Here is a 16,301-nt window from a genome sequence, read left to right on the forward strand (position 1 = left end):
GGAGTTGAATTCCGTGATGAACATCTTCCAGAGTCCGTCTTGAAGGTTGATACAGAACTGGTACGTATGGTACAAGTACAGATAGCGATCGATTGCGTTTTCATTTTCTACGTACACATAACTTATTGTCGGGAGGTACGGTACGTATACCGTCCGATCGTAGGAGAAATACACACGTTACCGAACAATGACAACTGCGACGTTATAACGTCGTTGCATAATATTGGCCGATGAAATTAAATTTGCAACGGTACACTAATTTACACAGCGTACAACGACCGACACCCCGCGCGACTATTGCGTATATCGTCCCATCGTCAACGTTCTCCACGGAATCCCAGAGCTGACTGACCTTTTAAATATACAATAATATTCGATCGCCCTCTGAACGACGGGTAACGTGTAGTGTGTACACAATCCACACATCCGTATCTGTAGGTAGGTACGTACGTAGAGTGGATGTAAATAAAGTCAAACCCGAGTCCGCCCGAGATAAGGAACGACACCGCGAACCCCGTAACGCCCGGTCAGTTATAAAGTGTGCGAGCGCGGCGGACCTGCTCAACCTTTTCTGCACACGGGTAAGATTTGTTTTTTTTTTTTTTTTTGTTTCATTATTTCGGCTCCTCTTCGCACCTTCTCCGCGTGATACCGCAACTGCGGTTGAGAGTTGAATGTAAAATTGATGAAAAGCGAGAATTTGGAGGATGAGAAGAAAAAAAAAAAAAAGTGCATCGTTGCACCGCGAATCTATTTTAGTCAAATATATATTATACCTGCGAAAGCTTATCGTGCTGTTGCAGAATCGCGAATACGTATACATATAAGTTGCATCGATTTTCTTTTTTTTCTCTCTTTTTAACTCGCGCTATTTGGGAAAAAAACTACAGATTTTGGGCGAAAGAAGAAAACAAAGATAGGACATATGCTATAAACACGTAAGACGAACTGCGCACAATATCGCGTAGAGGAGAGGTGTACGCGGGAGGTAGCGAGGGAGAGAAGGACCGAGATCGGAGAAATTTAATGGAGATGGTATAAGAAGATTGTAGAAAAAACGAGGGAATTGGAAATAAAGAAGCAAGATGTTTGACAAGTTGGCGAATTTATTGGTAGGCCGGTGGTGGGTTTCCCCACAGTACATTTCGACATCCCGACAGTGAGACACGCGGGGTATACTTTTTATCTATTCCCTTTTTCTTTTTATGTTCGCGTTTTTTTTTCTCTCTCGTTTATTTGAAGTTTATCATATACTCGGTGCCTTTTTTTCCTTATCTTTTCTTTCATCTTACAGCCCCGTGTGAATTAAAGCCGGGTCTCGTGCGGTAAAGCTTGAATTAGCCGTATTATAGATACAAAATAATTAATTATTATTATTATTATTATTATTATTATTATATATCACTCCTAGTACTAGGTACGACGGGGTACGCTATATATCAGGGCCTATCGAGCTATAATGACTAAAATCTATCAAATAATATTTATAAAATAATAATATATATTTACTCGAAGATATCATATAATATTATTTATAATAATAATATTAAAAACACAGTATTATATTTAAGCTATGTACAAAGCGCACCTGCAGTCTCATTTAAGGGATCGTTATCATCATAATTGAAGGGAAAATATTGATTATCTGTAGTTCTTGATATTTCCTTTTGTTCTGTTTCTCTTTTTGTATATGAATTTGATTTTTACCGGTGTTATAATACACATATAAAACGGCAATAATGTGGGATTTCAATAGCTAAATTGATCTCTCGCGTTTATCAATGATCTGCGCAACGTCTTTTATACATATTATAAAAAATCTGTGAATCATATCAGCGAAAAATTATTCGATCAATTTTCGTGTTTTTTTTTTTCTTTTCGTCCGGAATTCATCGAATCATTGCGTTCAGAAATTTCATAGATATATTATTATTTCGTCTACGAGATTAAGGCCTGCTCAAAAGCTATGTCTCGAATTTACATCGAGGCGCTGTAGCTGCTCCGAAATTCCTCGCAAATAGTATAATTATAATAATCCGCTCGTCCTTCTCACTCGACGTCTTCTTCTCCATTTTTCAGTAAATCTTCGCATCGGTGTATCTCAGTTGCTTCCCCGCCATTCGTCCTTCCGTCCTTCGCGTTCGAGTTCCTTATTATTCGGACGAATCCCTCGGGATCGAGGAGGGGACGGAACGATCGGGCGGACGCGACGTACGTCGTTGGGCTACTGCAGGTGTTTCCGCACATGCCGCGTGCTTGGCTCGAGGCGTTCCAGACTGATTTCGGGCTTCGGAACGGCAGGTTCGTATACATGCGGACATGGTACCTGTATATAGTAGCCCGTCGACAGACGGTTCGGTTCCCCGATGTCGCCTGAGGGTTGGGCGTGGTCCACGGAAGCCGTACTTTGGAATACTTTAACTCTCGACGCCGCGAAGCGAACTGGTTAACGTTACGCCACGCCACACGGTTGTTGTTTGTGGTTCCCGCAACACGTGGACCGTAATTTAAAGGGGTCTTGGCGGTGTCCGTTTCGTGCGCAGGGATCATCGATTGCGTCACCCTCGGGACGGACGCGACGTGGATTTCGTCGGTGACAAATATCAGCGGGGCCGAATCTTCCGGTCATCCTGCGGTCGTCCTCCTCCGGGTCCGTTGAATGTGGAAACGATCCACGCGGAGACATCTTCCGAGGGGATAATTTTTCGAGTCTCCGTAATTCCGAGTTTGGTACTCCGCAACGGTCGAGGTAAGGCGTTCTGATGCAGCGATTGATGCGAGGAGGAGGATATCGTATCGTGGAAGTGATGAGAAGGTACGTCGGAGTTGATATTTTTTTTTTCGCTTATTCGTTCTTCGTAAAATGACGCGGGGATGTAAGGGTGAGGGAAAAATTGGGGGTTTGGTAGGGCGCGTTATAAGGTTCTAGTGGTGCGTCAGCAACGCTAGGGAGGACGGTGGCTTTTTAATACCTAGAGTAGCCATTCGAATAGCCATTTGAGTAGCCGTTGGAACCCTTGTGAGGGACGGAGTGAATGCTCCTGGAACAGAGATGGCAGAAATCGGACGATAAAGGAGGATTTTTCGTTTCGAGAAGGACCGTACAGATGGGGGTTAGTTTATACCGAAGAAGGTCATGCCATGGGTAGCTGCAGAGCGAAGAATCGTCTGCGTTTTATTTTCTTTTTTTTTTTCTCGAGATGCAGAGATGCAGGTGCAAGGGATATGGTTCACCAGAGTCAACGTAAGTAAAGAACTTTTCGTACTCTGTCGTGGGGAGAATTTCATAAAGCGATCTAGGAAATAAGGTTTTTTTTTTTTGGATAGTCAATGTAAGAAAGCGGTTTTTTCGAGTGGATTGAGAAAAAAACAAGAGAAAGGATCGGAAGAAAAAAAGTAATCATCGTAATAAATTCATAGGTCGAATAGTATAAGAAGAAGAAGAGACTCGAGGAGAATATAAGGATAGGGTGATAATATGAGGGAAGCGAAGTAGGCGGAATGGGAAAATGTATATGGAAAAAGTGCGGTATTTGTGATTTGTTTGTTTTTTTGTTTTTTTTTGTTTTTTTTTTGTTTTTTTTTTTGTGTGAAGGCAGGAGACTCAGAGCTCCCGCTCACCGCCACCCACATCTACAACAGAAGAGAACAAGACCACCTCCGTTACACTGAAGGTATAGCGGGCTACTATATACCAGCTATATGTAATAAACTATAGCTGGACTATGTAGGTTTGTAGGTATCCGTTATCCATTAGCATCCACCATCGAAGATTTATTTTATTGCCAATGCTGCCACTATAATATAATTCTATGTGTGATGCAACACCCTGGTTATTCTCCTGATTTACGGGTTATTTGCTTCAAAGTGCTGTACAGGCATGCTTAATATATGCTCGATGAAAAAAAAAAATTATATTTAATAATTGAAAGAAAAGAAACAAAAAAAAAAAAATCGTAATGATGTAATAAAATAAATAGAATAAATGAAAAAAGGGAGGTAAAATTGAAAAAAAAAAAAAAATTCATCGAGAATCAGAACCAGTTTCACTGTGAGATGCGCGCGTGATATTATTATGTACATATATATGCGATACGCCAACGCGTTCTAGCTGATGCAGTTTATAATATGTATACCTATGGGTGTATTTGAATTTGAATTTGCATGAATATATCAACGATTATTAAAACGTTTTATTATATGATCGTTACGCGACCTCTCCGTATAACGCACACGTGATACACTATACGTTTTGTAAAATATTTTACGAAGTATATTTTATCCGTGTAAATGCGAAGATATAGAAGCGAAATATCAATCAATGAATGTGGTAGGTATAAAGTGAACAAACCGAGAAAAAAGATAACACGGATTCTAGGTGTAATTTGTTGGAATAAAATTTATGGAAACTGGTAATAATTTTTTCCTCGTTCGCGGGGATTCGTGTGAGACATGTAATTCCGGTATATTGAAAAAAAGAGAAGAAATTTTACGTACAGCGAATATCCGCGTAATATATCCGAACGAAACTTGATTTGCGCGAGAAAAAAACAAAAAAAAAAAAAAAAAAAAAGAGGAGGAGAGAGTCATTTATCAATGTTATTTGGACAAGATGAAAACGCTGATAAATAAATAAAATTTTGACGCGGTGTATATAGAATCGAATTATAGCGGAATGTAGGTTATACGGATAAAAAGAAAAGATTATAAAATGAATAAAAAATTTATGGATATATGAACTTGAAACGAGAAATTCTCCGTTGATTATACACCCACTCTATAATATAATGTTACTATATATGCATTTCGAAATAACAATATGCGTTTTGGTAAAAAAATTTAGTAGCTAGCTGTGCGTATAATATTACAATCATCGGGCAGATACGTATCTTATAATTATTGTGTTAAGTTTTAATTTTTGGTATTTTTGTTTTTTTTAACATGCCAATCATTCCAGAAGAGTCGTTAACCATCATTAAAAAATTAAATTGAGAAAAAAAAGAAGTTATTAATTTAATTTTTCTCATACATATGGATGTATCGTGCAGATGCAATTTGTATAGTTTTTCGGTTTTTTTTTTATATCCTATATTACACACGCTCGGACATGATCGATCGAAAAATTTCGATTCACAATTCCAAAGTGGAGAAAAAAAAATTGACGCGGGACGTTGAAGTTAATCGAAAACTGTCAGGGCCAACGTATATATTTCGATTCTTTAAACTGATCACTTTTACGTCACTGATTCATGTGTCACTTTCCACTTTTACTACCGTTATTTCGCGGGTATATGGAGATTTCAATGCCGACGACGGACGTTGTATCGAGAATTTTACCGGTCGTTAAATATATATATATTTTTTTTTATCTTCTTCTACTTTTCATTCATCAACGCGGATTTCGAAACGGATTCACAGGGCTTCTAATTCGTAATCTACTACCGAATACGTTTGAATGGAGAAAAAAAATTTTGGAATCAAATCATTGACGATCATTCGTTGTCCGGATGCAATAAATATATTGTACGGATATACCGATATAACGTTCATGTGATTGTAATAAATTTAACGAATTTTTACCTGTGCTGCTTAAGGTTGTCCTGCCGTTTGAAGGACTTGCCGCAGACCTCGCAGGTGAAGGTGACGTCGTCCTTGTGACTGCGTTCGTGTATCATGAGGTTATAGGGTTTTGTGAAGCGACGCTGGCAGTACTTGCACACGAACTCTACGCTGCACTTGGCGCGCATCTTCTGTCGCCGCGCGAATTCCCTGCCGTGCCCCTCCGTTTCCATGGGCATTATCGCGAACATCCTTATAAATTCCCACCGCTGGCTGGTTCGTGGCTACCACTCTATCTCTATCGCTGAACGGGTATCTCCTCCCCACTTCCAGAGGACGTATACGGTGTGCGCGAGTTATATATATATATACGTACGTATATACGTGTATATATATATATATACATATAACGTAAAACTCGCTTACGTATCGAGCTATCCGACTATATATCGTTGTGGTGATGCAGAGGAGGACTGCCCCGCTCCCGGTTCCCTCTTTGGGACCGACTTTCGTCCTTGTCTTCTCCTGTCGCCCCTGCCAGTGAGATCACTGCGCCTCGCCCCGGTGACGACGTCGTCGCTGCCGCCTCGTTGGCTCGTTGATATTCTCTTCTTTATCTCCTTCCTCTTGTATTTCTTTCGCTCCTTCTTTCTCCCTTTCGCTCGATTTTTTTAGTCTCCTCAAGTTTCGAGCTTTGGCTTTACTAGTTTCTTTACCCCTTGTCGCCTCTCTGCCTGTGAACAAACGGTGGGCGCTCTCGTGATTACGATTCGAAAGAACGTACAACGTACAGCGCGATACGAACTCGCGTGTCCGATCCGCACGTTCCCATTCATTCATCTCGGCTGATGGAGATCGAGGATGTTTTAGAAAAAAGTGAAAAAAAAATCAAAGAATCTACAAGGGGTTGCTATTTCGCGTGAAACCTGTTTCACAATTAATTGCGCGCGTGCGGCGTGACGGGTAATTAAGATCGGAGTTTACGATACATCCGGTTACGAACGAATCCCAACCGATTCCGCGTACACGTAATTTCCACGTATATATGCGGGTCGGGGAGTGGGTGTAGTTTCGGAATAATGAGTTGACTCGTGTCCGAAATAAGGTGTGAGTGAGATGCGACTTGAGTGAGTCTGGGCGTAGCCGAGCTGGTTAAAAAAGACGGCTTTTAAAGGTGGCTGAAGGCGGTGAGCTCTAATTGGTCTACCGTATTACGCGGCGCGGTCCGTGGTTCGGCTTTTTTTCATCCTTCTCCACGTCCCTCCTTCCCTCTTTCCCTCCTTCCCTCTTTCTCTCTTCCTCGTCTCTCTGCGATGATCCCCTCCACGCGACGTCAACCCCCCCCCCCCTCCCCCGCCGCCGTTTCGCCGCGCATCCCGCGGAAACGAGAACGAATCCTCTTCTTCCCTCTTTGCCTCTCGCGACCAGACCCAACTCTATCCCCACTTCTCGCGCGCGCCTCGCCGTCTCTCCCACCCGCATCGAAACGAACGCTTTGATTTCAGGTGAAGAAAAAAAAAAAAAAAAGAATCGTCGCTTTTTTTTTTTCATCTTCCATACGTACGCGACGTGCACACACCGCGGAGATGATGACACTGAAAAAATATTCGGGGGGGAAAAACCCGCCCGATAAAGATCTACTTGAAACACAAGAGATAAGCTACGCGAGTTTATCCGCAGATAAAATTAATCCCCTTGATTTTTTTTTTTTTTCAGGTAAAGTTTTTTCGCGATTTCCAGACACCTGCGTCGACGTCGAGGTCGATGCGAATCCCGAGGGAGGAGAGAGATCGTTCGGCGATGACGATCACTTCGCGTGTATCGTCGACGTTGAAATTGAGCGTGGTAAGGCAGACGAGTGTATACAGAGTAGTGAGGAGTTGAAGAGGAAACCGGGAGAAAAAAAAAAGAGAGCGGTTACACGAAGAGGAGAACCAACCAAAGCTCGGCATTCGGCTACCGTGCACCGCCCTTCGCCCAGGACTTTGGTGGCTGGCTACCGGTTTTTAACCAGTAGCTCTTTGAGTCCTGGGACCACACCCTCCTCGGGGGCCCACGTGCGATGATCGCAACCTCACGAGGCCCAGTAGCTGCTCTTTGAGCGGAGGGCCCTTCCATTTGATATCGAAACAACGATGGTGGACATCGGAAACTCATTCGATACGTGTAGACGCTACGGAGTCGGCTGACCGCAGAACTGGATTTTCGACTCTCCTTCGATTTTCTATCGGCGATCAATGAAATTACAAGTGACTCAACGGCCGAACGAGCTTCTCGTTTTTTTTTTTTTTTTTGTTTTCTCCTCCTCTTCGTTTCCACTCCGAATGTTTGTTTAATTTATACAAACGCGCAGACGAATTTCCAAGACGTCGGTTGTGTGTTACCTCACGGTATTAAAGTTTCGTAATACAAACCGAGATAATGTATGGATAAGCGTGGATTATACTACACGTGATTCTTACTACTCGGTATTTACATCTATACGCCACACGTTCAGGTGGGAAGCGGGACACGCAGGAATGTATTCAATATCACGTCTATATACAGGCGATCGGTACTAATATCGTCGATTCACACACGCGCCCGTAATAGCTTCGTATCAATGAGTCTATTTCATTATACGCGATATTTATGCAACCAGTTTAAAATTCAAGACTACATTATAAACTCATTCAGAAATCAAACATCGTATAGGTGTAGCGATCGACGCACCGGAGTCTCTAGATTATTTTTTTTATTCAATTCCTACTGTTGCAAAATTTGACAATTATATGGCCTGGAATACTTCGACCTTCCTTGAATAACTTCCGAATCAAATTTTCAAATTGGGATTGAAAACTACATCGATTTTAAGTGAACGAATTCTGCACGTCTACCGGTCGATTTCCACATACACGCCTATACTATAATACGTGAATGATACGCGTTCGATCGATATGATATAATTGATGGAGACATGTTTCGACTCAACGAAAAGTATCGTATGAATGAGATAAAATTTGAACGCCCGCAGTGAATACGTATACAGATGAAATTTCGAAATCAATACAGGCACGCGTTAGCAATTATACCATAGGTATTCGCATGCAATAGAGAAAAGTATAATGGAGAGATAAGAATTAGTATATTTCACGTGCAAGACTTACCGCAGTGGTGTGTGTCGAAACGGATGAAACGTCGCCGTTCGTTGAATCGTTATCGGTGCGATAATAATGATCGGACTTTTCCTCCGTGTTGTGGGTGTATAAAGCAGCAGTTGGTCAATGAAAATTTATAACTGTCCGGAAACGAGTAGTTACGTCGGTGGTATCGAAGAGGACGATCGAGTTGGTTTGAAACGTCGACGAATGGGTCGGATATTCAAACCCGACGATACCGAATCACTTGTCTGGTACGTAATCACGTGGATCACAAAAACGTGCGCTGCGAACGTATACGGAGTATCGGAAGGGTGAGTGTATTATACAAGTCACGCGTTGTGTTTGTAAACTTTTAGCCGCGTCGCGATCCTCGGATATAATATAATTCGTACGTATTACACGGCGTTCCGTATCGTATGTACCTATTACCTGTTTATACCGCAGGTGTGTATGCGGGCTATAATGATAATAATAGCTGATCTCGTGTACTGTAAGGTGTACAGGTATATATATCTCGGACAACGAGAAAATCCGTGCAGAAAGACAGGTCTGAACCGTTTGGGTGCGCGGCGCCGACTGAACTGATGCTGCGTGGTCTGCCAACCGATGGTCCACCCGATGTGGTACCTACTCCTGGTAGTAGCTGGTAGCCCCAATAGTAGACCCGCAAGACGGTAGGTCTTGGTGTAACGCAAGGGTCTGGTGAGCCTCGGCTCTTCTTCTGGTTGGAGGACCCGGACCTCCCTACTGAACTCGGTTTTTTTCCAGCCGACGTATAACGCGAGGGTGAGACTGCGAGGACGGGTCGATGCGACGGCGAAGAGGAGGACGACGACGACGACGACGTAGGGAAGAGGTAGAAAAGGTGCGGGAGAGGCCGTAGCTGGCTGGAACGGCAGCAACGGCGAGGAACAGCAGCACGCGGGAAGGTGCAGTGGCGCACGGTGAGGTAGTAGTGGAAGTGGGTAGTAAAGACGTGGTAGCACTTTTTATCCCCGGGTTCGTTCCAAAGGACGGCCGATATCCTTGTTTCTCTCTAACGCGCCGGTCGCCGAATAGCAGCTCGGTTGCTCACAAATCCTTCGGGTTACCGGCTCCTTGCTGCTCCCGCTAGGAGACCCGCCGTTAACTCCCCCTCGCCACACACCTCCCGTTAACCCTCTTGCCCATCCCTTCTACCGAGGGAATCGTCCGCGGGACCCCGCCTCCCGTCCGGCTCACGGTGAAGACGAACTCGATACCAGGCGTCCCAACGCGCCGCTGCCGCCGCGTGCGTCCGTCCGCGGGGAGTCAAAGCGCTTCCCATTGCTGAGGAGGTAGCAGTCGGACGAACCACTGCGGTTTGTCCGACTTCGAGTCGATCCCCTCGAGTCCGAACGAGCGCGGTATACCGCGATCTCCGTCTTGCGGCGGGTTCCTAGCCGGTATTCCCTGGGAGCCGTCCGCTGCGGGTATTGTACGTGTACGTAAGCTCTTTTTCTCTCTTGCGGCGTACCGCGCTGACTCCCGGGAGAGAGACGGACAAAAATATATGGTGAAAGAGAGGGCGAGAGCGACGAGGCGACGGGTGAAGAGAGAGGAGGCGAGATTGCGGGGGCCGACGGAACGCCGCAAGGGTTCCCAGGGCACGTGGGAAATGAACAGTAGTCGCTGTCAACCCCCACCCGTTGAGCAGCTTCGGTCCATTCCACCCCCACTCTACAGCATCAGCGAGCCATCGCCAGGAGTTGAGCTCCGCCTTCTCGAGATCCAACGGTATCACCGCATTGGACCTCTCCAAGGCCTCCCCCGCTGCCGCCGCTCGATCAGACTCCGACTCCAACGTCTACGCGGACCCTCCGCGGAGGGCCCGACTGCGTTATGTATATACGTATATCTATTATACGTGTGTACCGATACGCGGGAGTCGTCGCGACATTATTCCACTCGCATTGCATTATTTCGGTATCTCGCATCCGCGTCGATCTCTCCATCCGCCAAATGTACAATGCACTTTTTCGTATACATATACCTATACATTTGCATGTGGATGCACGAACGACGTGCCCATCACGAAATTTATACGCATGGATCGATGCATCGCGTAGGTGCATGTATTTTTTTTCCATATTGGTACGTATATACCTATACGCGGGAGGCGAGCTGCAGCACCGAGATATATCTGTTATTATACCCTAAGGGCGAAGGAATAAATAGGGAGGAGACGAAGATGAAGAGGGCGACCGCGAGACGAAGAGGAAGGAGATTTCGGTTGCGTAATATCCGCCATTGCTTCGCTGCATATAACGCATAGCCGCCCCCGCTGTCGAGTCGACGTGACCACAATATCTCGCGTAATGAACCTCGTCTTATGGGAATCTTCAACGAACCCCGAGCGGCGTACCGCTCGCTTCTCCGTATAACTCGAGAGTCAGGATCTCCTTGGTGCTGTGCGTGCATGCGCAGCCAAAGATATCGCAAAGGAAGACGTGGGTGTCCGTCCTAACCATTACGGGATGGACACTAACTATCCCTCGCTCTATACTTCGTTTTATTCTTCTTTTAATTTTTCCCTCCCATGTATCTCCTACTTTTATTCGACGTCCTCATAAAACCAGACACATGCGTACCGCCCGATCAGTTTCACCCTGAAACATTGAAAATCCAACGAGAATTTTTCCCCGAATATCCACGAATATCAAACACATCGATATGACATGCACTCGCTTCACCCGGCGTTGAAGTCTCCCGCGCGCGTACCTACCACGCGTTGAAGTCTCCGAACCGTAACTGGCCAAATGGCGATATTAATTCAAAAAAAAAAATTTTTACAATTCTATGCGAAAATTGCAAGGCTTGAGTGTGTTGTCGTCTGTAATATTAGTAAATCTGAGATGATCGATTCACTTTACTGTCAGAATAATCACAGAATTTTATCCGTCCGCCGTTCATCGCCCAACGTAAGGATGATGGGTATGTAAGTAGGTATATGTGTAAAGCGGATTGTGAGAGCGTAGGTACTGTATGCTGTATGCATCGGGGTATGTGTGGGTTGGTCGAGAACGCTTGTGCTCGCAGCTCGAAAACAAAATGGAGATGGAGATGGAGATGGTTAGGTATGTATTATGATATACGTCGCGTATATCACATCTGCACGCACGTTCCAGTTCTGTCTTCGATTGAAGATCTTTTTTCAGTAATTATTTGTAAGGAATTTCGAGAGCCGACAATATCAGCGCGCTATGCACAAAAGGATCCGAACAATAAATAAGGAGAGTGAATAAAAAAAACTGCTTTTGTCGCTCGAACGTTGCAGCGGAGAGTGTAGATTACACTCGCTATATTCGTCGGTAAAATACAGAGGAGATAAAAGCTCGGATGTGTTATACATCGCGTCTCTGTGCAGAGGTGTGATGTAAAAATAAAAGAAAAAATTTTTCAAGTACGAGGAATAAAACACTGACAAGTTAATACACCTAATATGCGAGAGATGACTGAGCCGCGTCAGACGAGTGTATAGAACGAATTTTTCTTCCGTTTCTTTTTTTTGCTTTTTTCTCTTGAGGAACGCCTTAAGGGATGTCAAGGCGATTTCTATTCAAAGTTACATAATGAATAAAGTCACGCGGTGTATATTATATAGTTGAGCGACCCGTTGAATGCGCACGTTATTCAAACATAGGTGAATATATATATATACACCTTATATATATTATATTTCACCTACTACAATACTCTTAACCCCATTTAGCTCTTCGGGCGTTACTAAATGGAGATCCTTATTTTTATAATATCGTACGAATAGCTGACGACGTATATGATACAGTTTATCTACTTCGCGCCTTCACATATTTCTTATGTTACAACGTCCGTTTCGTCACATGATTCTTATTCAAGAATAATACAATACATCTTCAGATCTCGCGCGCCTAAAGCTATTGACGATCAGTCAAACGCCTGCAGGAGCTTGAAAACGAACCGAATATAATACGAATCGGAAGTCGAAGAGGCGGTTATGAATCACCTAGCGCATCTGTATGCCCTAAATGCCTCGACCCCGTTTAGGCACACCAATTAGTGCGCCATAGAAGCTCTCATTTTCGGTGTATATGTTAATCCTCAGGGGTTGTTCGGCGGAGCCATTTCGATTTGATATGTTGGAACATTGTGCGTACACAATATTTTCGGAGTAGGTATACTTATTATATGCCCATTACACTTATACAGGTATAGAGATTACGTATTAGAATATATGGAGAAAAATGTTTGAGTTTGCAACGTCGCATAGCGTAGGATAAGAAAAGGAGATAATATTCGAGAGGTCTCATATTTATAACGATATAATATAAAGCTGCAGCATCGCGTAGCGTATACACAGCGTGTACGTATAGTATATGTATACGCGGATTCGGAGATCTGATCAGAGGAGCCGCCATGTTTACTGTGCGGCGATAACACAGGAAACGGAAACAAAGCCTCGACAAACAGGCTATACCTCGAGGAATATTACAAGGGCAAATAGACTGTAGCAGCTATCGCTACGAGGCGAACGCCTCGCGTCAAATATTGTCACATCTACCCGACCGGCTACGAGAGCATTTCTCAGCTCTCGTGGTGCCTCCACCGCGCAGGGCCATCGGCCGTTCTCGGAGCTACGGAGTCCTGCGACACAGGGACCGCGCCCAGATAAGGCGAGCCGCCACCTAGATCGGGGGGGGGGGGGGGGGGGGTGGGTGGGTGATGGTGCGCGTTCGCAGGCGAATTTACCTCCAGGTATACGAGAAACGGTAGGTAAGGACGACGCGCTCAACTGCAACGCAGATTTTTTTAGATAACGAGCGGACATGCCCGCAGAGGGAAAACAATACAAATAGGCCCGGGACCCATCGCCGACGACGTGATCCCCGGTCGTCCCTAACCATCGGGCACCTTCATCTATCGCCAGCCCCCCAACTCGCTCGGCTCGTCTCACCTTCGACATCCGAAATAACTTTCCCTCGTTAAAGTCGATTTCGTCTTCTTTTCGCTCCGATGCCACCACACCTAATTTGACGAAAACCGTAATATATATATGAAGGCATAAAGTGTGTGTACAAATATCTACTTTATACGTAGATTTATTTTAGTATATTGAAAAAAAAAAAAATCATTCATTACCCCGCTCGTTTATAGCTTTATTCGTATAGAAGTGGTTTTTTTTTAGACATATTTTGGTCGATATTAACTCTGGAGGATGTTATTAATTCTATGATATCCGTGTGCCCACATGTGCGGGGATTGATTGGACGTGAAGTTGTGCAACGATTAACGAGACGGCCCTGCACATTTGACTTTGAAAAATTCAATTTAACAGATGCCGTATACGGGCAAAATCTGACGATTACGATACTATGCCTACATAATTTTGATCTTTGACCTTTATTTTTTTTTGAAATCATTACCTAGAGCTAAACTCTAGGACTGCTAGAGAAGTTGCTCGATTGTCACAGGACTTTATTCCTCGATAACTAGACGTCCTCCGTTTTCAATAAGGGAAAAGAAATTCGGGATGAACGAAAATTTGATGGCCGCCATCGCGTGGATTCGTCATGATATTTGTTATCAGAGTGCCACTCCTTGAGAGAAGATGTCGACGCAGGCGGTAGTTGCATGCGAAAATAAAAAAAAGAAAAAAAAAAACGCGCACGGGGACGAGTCACGGAATGACTTTTTAGAGGGCTCAAGGGAGGGCCGAAAGAAAACCGGAGGAGGAGGATCTGAGAAGAGAGCCAGAGGGAGAGGGAGAGGGAGTAGAGAAGGAAAGAGAAAGAGGAGGAAAGGGCCCATACGTACATACACGATGATAATATCTGTCCCCCGCAACAGCGGCGACATCAAAAGCTGCATCCCTCCCACCGATTCTTTCGACTCCCTCTTTCTCTTATTCTCGCCATCATCACCGACGCGAGGGTCTCTCGAATTATGTAGCAGTCGCGAGCCGTAGGTGCAGTATGCATGTTACCCACACATGTTCAGTTATATGTAGTTATTATGCCGACCCATATATGTATCAAAACTTCATGCGTTTGTACGTGTGTGTGTGTTACACGCGAGGTATATCACATGTGGCTGAGAGGCGCGCCCTGACGATCTGCACGTTAACGCGACGTCCACACATAAATTGCAACGGCGTGCACACGAGAATTGTCACGACGCTCTGCACAAAGGATATTATAACTAACCCAGAAGGCATATACCATACAAGCTTTGTCTCAGCGGAGCCGAAAAACCGCGCGAAATTCTCATACCCATCTGATTGCGAGAGGCTGGCTGTACAATGCTGCAAGCGAATAAATTCCACGTCCATGCGGGTGCGAAATAATTTCACGAAATTCGATTGTAATTTTATACGCTATATATTTTTGACGTTACGGTGAAATCGGTTTCGATATTATCCGTAACATTAATTATAATACGGTATGTTATTTTATTCGCCATATTCCGATGAAGAAAGAAAAAAAATGGAGGGGATTCTTTCATATTTCATACTCGCGAATTCGATGCAGCCTGCGTATATACATATGTATATAAGGGAGAGATACTTCGATCCATTGGAAGAGATGCGCTGAAAGCTGAGATATTTCCATATTTGGAATATGAGTGTAATCGCAGGACGGCGGATAAAGCGCATCTCATATAAAGTTACGAAAATAAAAAGAATAGCGAGAACACGAGACACGCGGATTGCGTGTAATGATCCTTTCTCTCCATCCCCGCGAAATGAAGTACCCCATATACGCGACGGCCGGACGATCATTGATTCGGAATTTTATTAGTTATACACACTACGCGGTTCGGTTTGCCTGTAAATAAGAGCTGTGAAAATTCATTCTGAGAAACGGATCGTCGGCGTTTGCTGCTGCTGCCGTAGCTCGTAACAACTTCATTTCGAGGGATATTCACGGAGTCTTCGAGCGGCAGGCAAAAGCGGCAGAAGTCCAGCAGCACCATCGGTAGTATTACAGCTCGCTGCAAGGTGCCATCGTAAAAGCTTGCATAAAGTACATAGCTCGCGCTGCCGCAGTTAGCAAACAATTTAGGAGCACCACCGCCATTTCGCGTACACGCGTACCTATACACGCGATCAACGCTACACAAGCGTAACAAAATTTGCGATAAATTATTTATACCGTATACACACGCTGTTACGTACGGCGAAGCTTGTTGCGATAATGCGATCGCAGAACTGTTGTGGAACATAACAATTTTCAAGTACCGGGGTAATTTTCCCCCCCGCAAATTATGCTTATAAAATATGTATCTCGAGTTAAACCTTCGAACGATACTATACATCGCATATGATCTTCGCTTTGATATGTGCTCGCGTATAGAAATTCGAGATAGTTTCTAAACTTTAGCACCACGTTACAACGGATTATCGTTTCTCCGCGTAGGGTGCACGATGCGAAATATTTTTTCCAATCCTTATCGGACTTGAAGTTTCTAAAATCTTGAGCAATGAAATCGATCGTCGTCGGACGTGTGTTACACATGTGCCTACCTTACAATTACCTGTGGTTGTGAACGAAGCCTTACCAAAGTCAAAGCTATACACGCTCGGCCGAGTTTGTTCGCGCATAAGTA

At 44.3% G+C, this 16,301-nt stretch overlaps 1 protein-coding gene across 2 annotated transcripts; it reads right to left on the bottom strand.

Annotated features, from left to right (window-relative positions):
• Window positions 1-1,088: 1,088 nt before the first annotated feature.
• Window positions 1,089-9,842, bottom strand: LOC105692753 (protein drumstick). Of its 2 annotated transcripts, none has more exons than XM_012412172.3 (3): window positions 8,706-9,842; window positions 5,581-6,293; window positions 1,089-3,041 (listed from the first exon to the last, which is right to left on the bottom strand). In XM_012412172.3, the coding sequence occupies exons 2-3, from the start codon at window positions 5,808-5,810 to the stop codon at window positions 2,966-2,968; spliced, it is 306 nt and encodes a 101-aa protein (XP_012267595.1). In that variant the 5' UTR covers window positions 5,811-6,293; window positions 8,706-9,842; the 3' UTR covers window positions 1,089-2,965. The 2 variants fall into 2 exon arrangements, with proteins under 2 accessions (XP_012267595.1, XP_012267598.1); XM_012412175.3 differs by having other exon boundaries at window positions 1,089-3,633; window positions 8,706-9,741.
• Window positions 9,843-16,301: the final 6,459 nt, after the last annotated feature.

This window comes from Athalia rosae, chromosome 4, assembly GCF_917208135.1.
Source record: "Athalia rosae chromosome 4, iyAthRosa1.1, whole genome shotgun sequence".
Classification (NCBI taxonomy): domain Eukaryota; kingdom Metazoa; phylum Arthropoda; class Insecta; order Hymenoptera; family Athaliidae; genus Athalia; species Athalia rosae.

What these genes read in the sequence shown, in the direction of transcription:
- LOC105692753 (XM_012412172.3), bottom strand. Translation starts at nt 5,810, where the DNA reads ATGTTCGCGATAATGCCCATGGAAACGGAGGGGCACGGCAGGGAATTC. An exon ending in GACAACCTTAAGCAGCACAG is followed by an intron (nt 3,042 to 5,580) that starts GTAAAAATTCGT and finishes TCTCTGTTCCAG; the next exon opens with GAGCATTCACTCCGTCCCTC.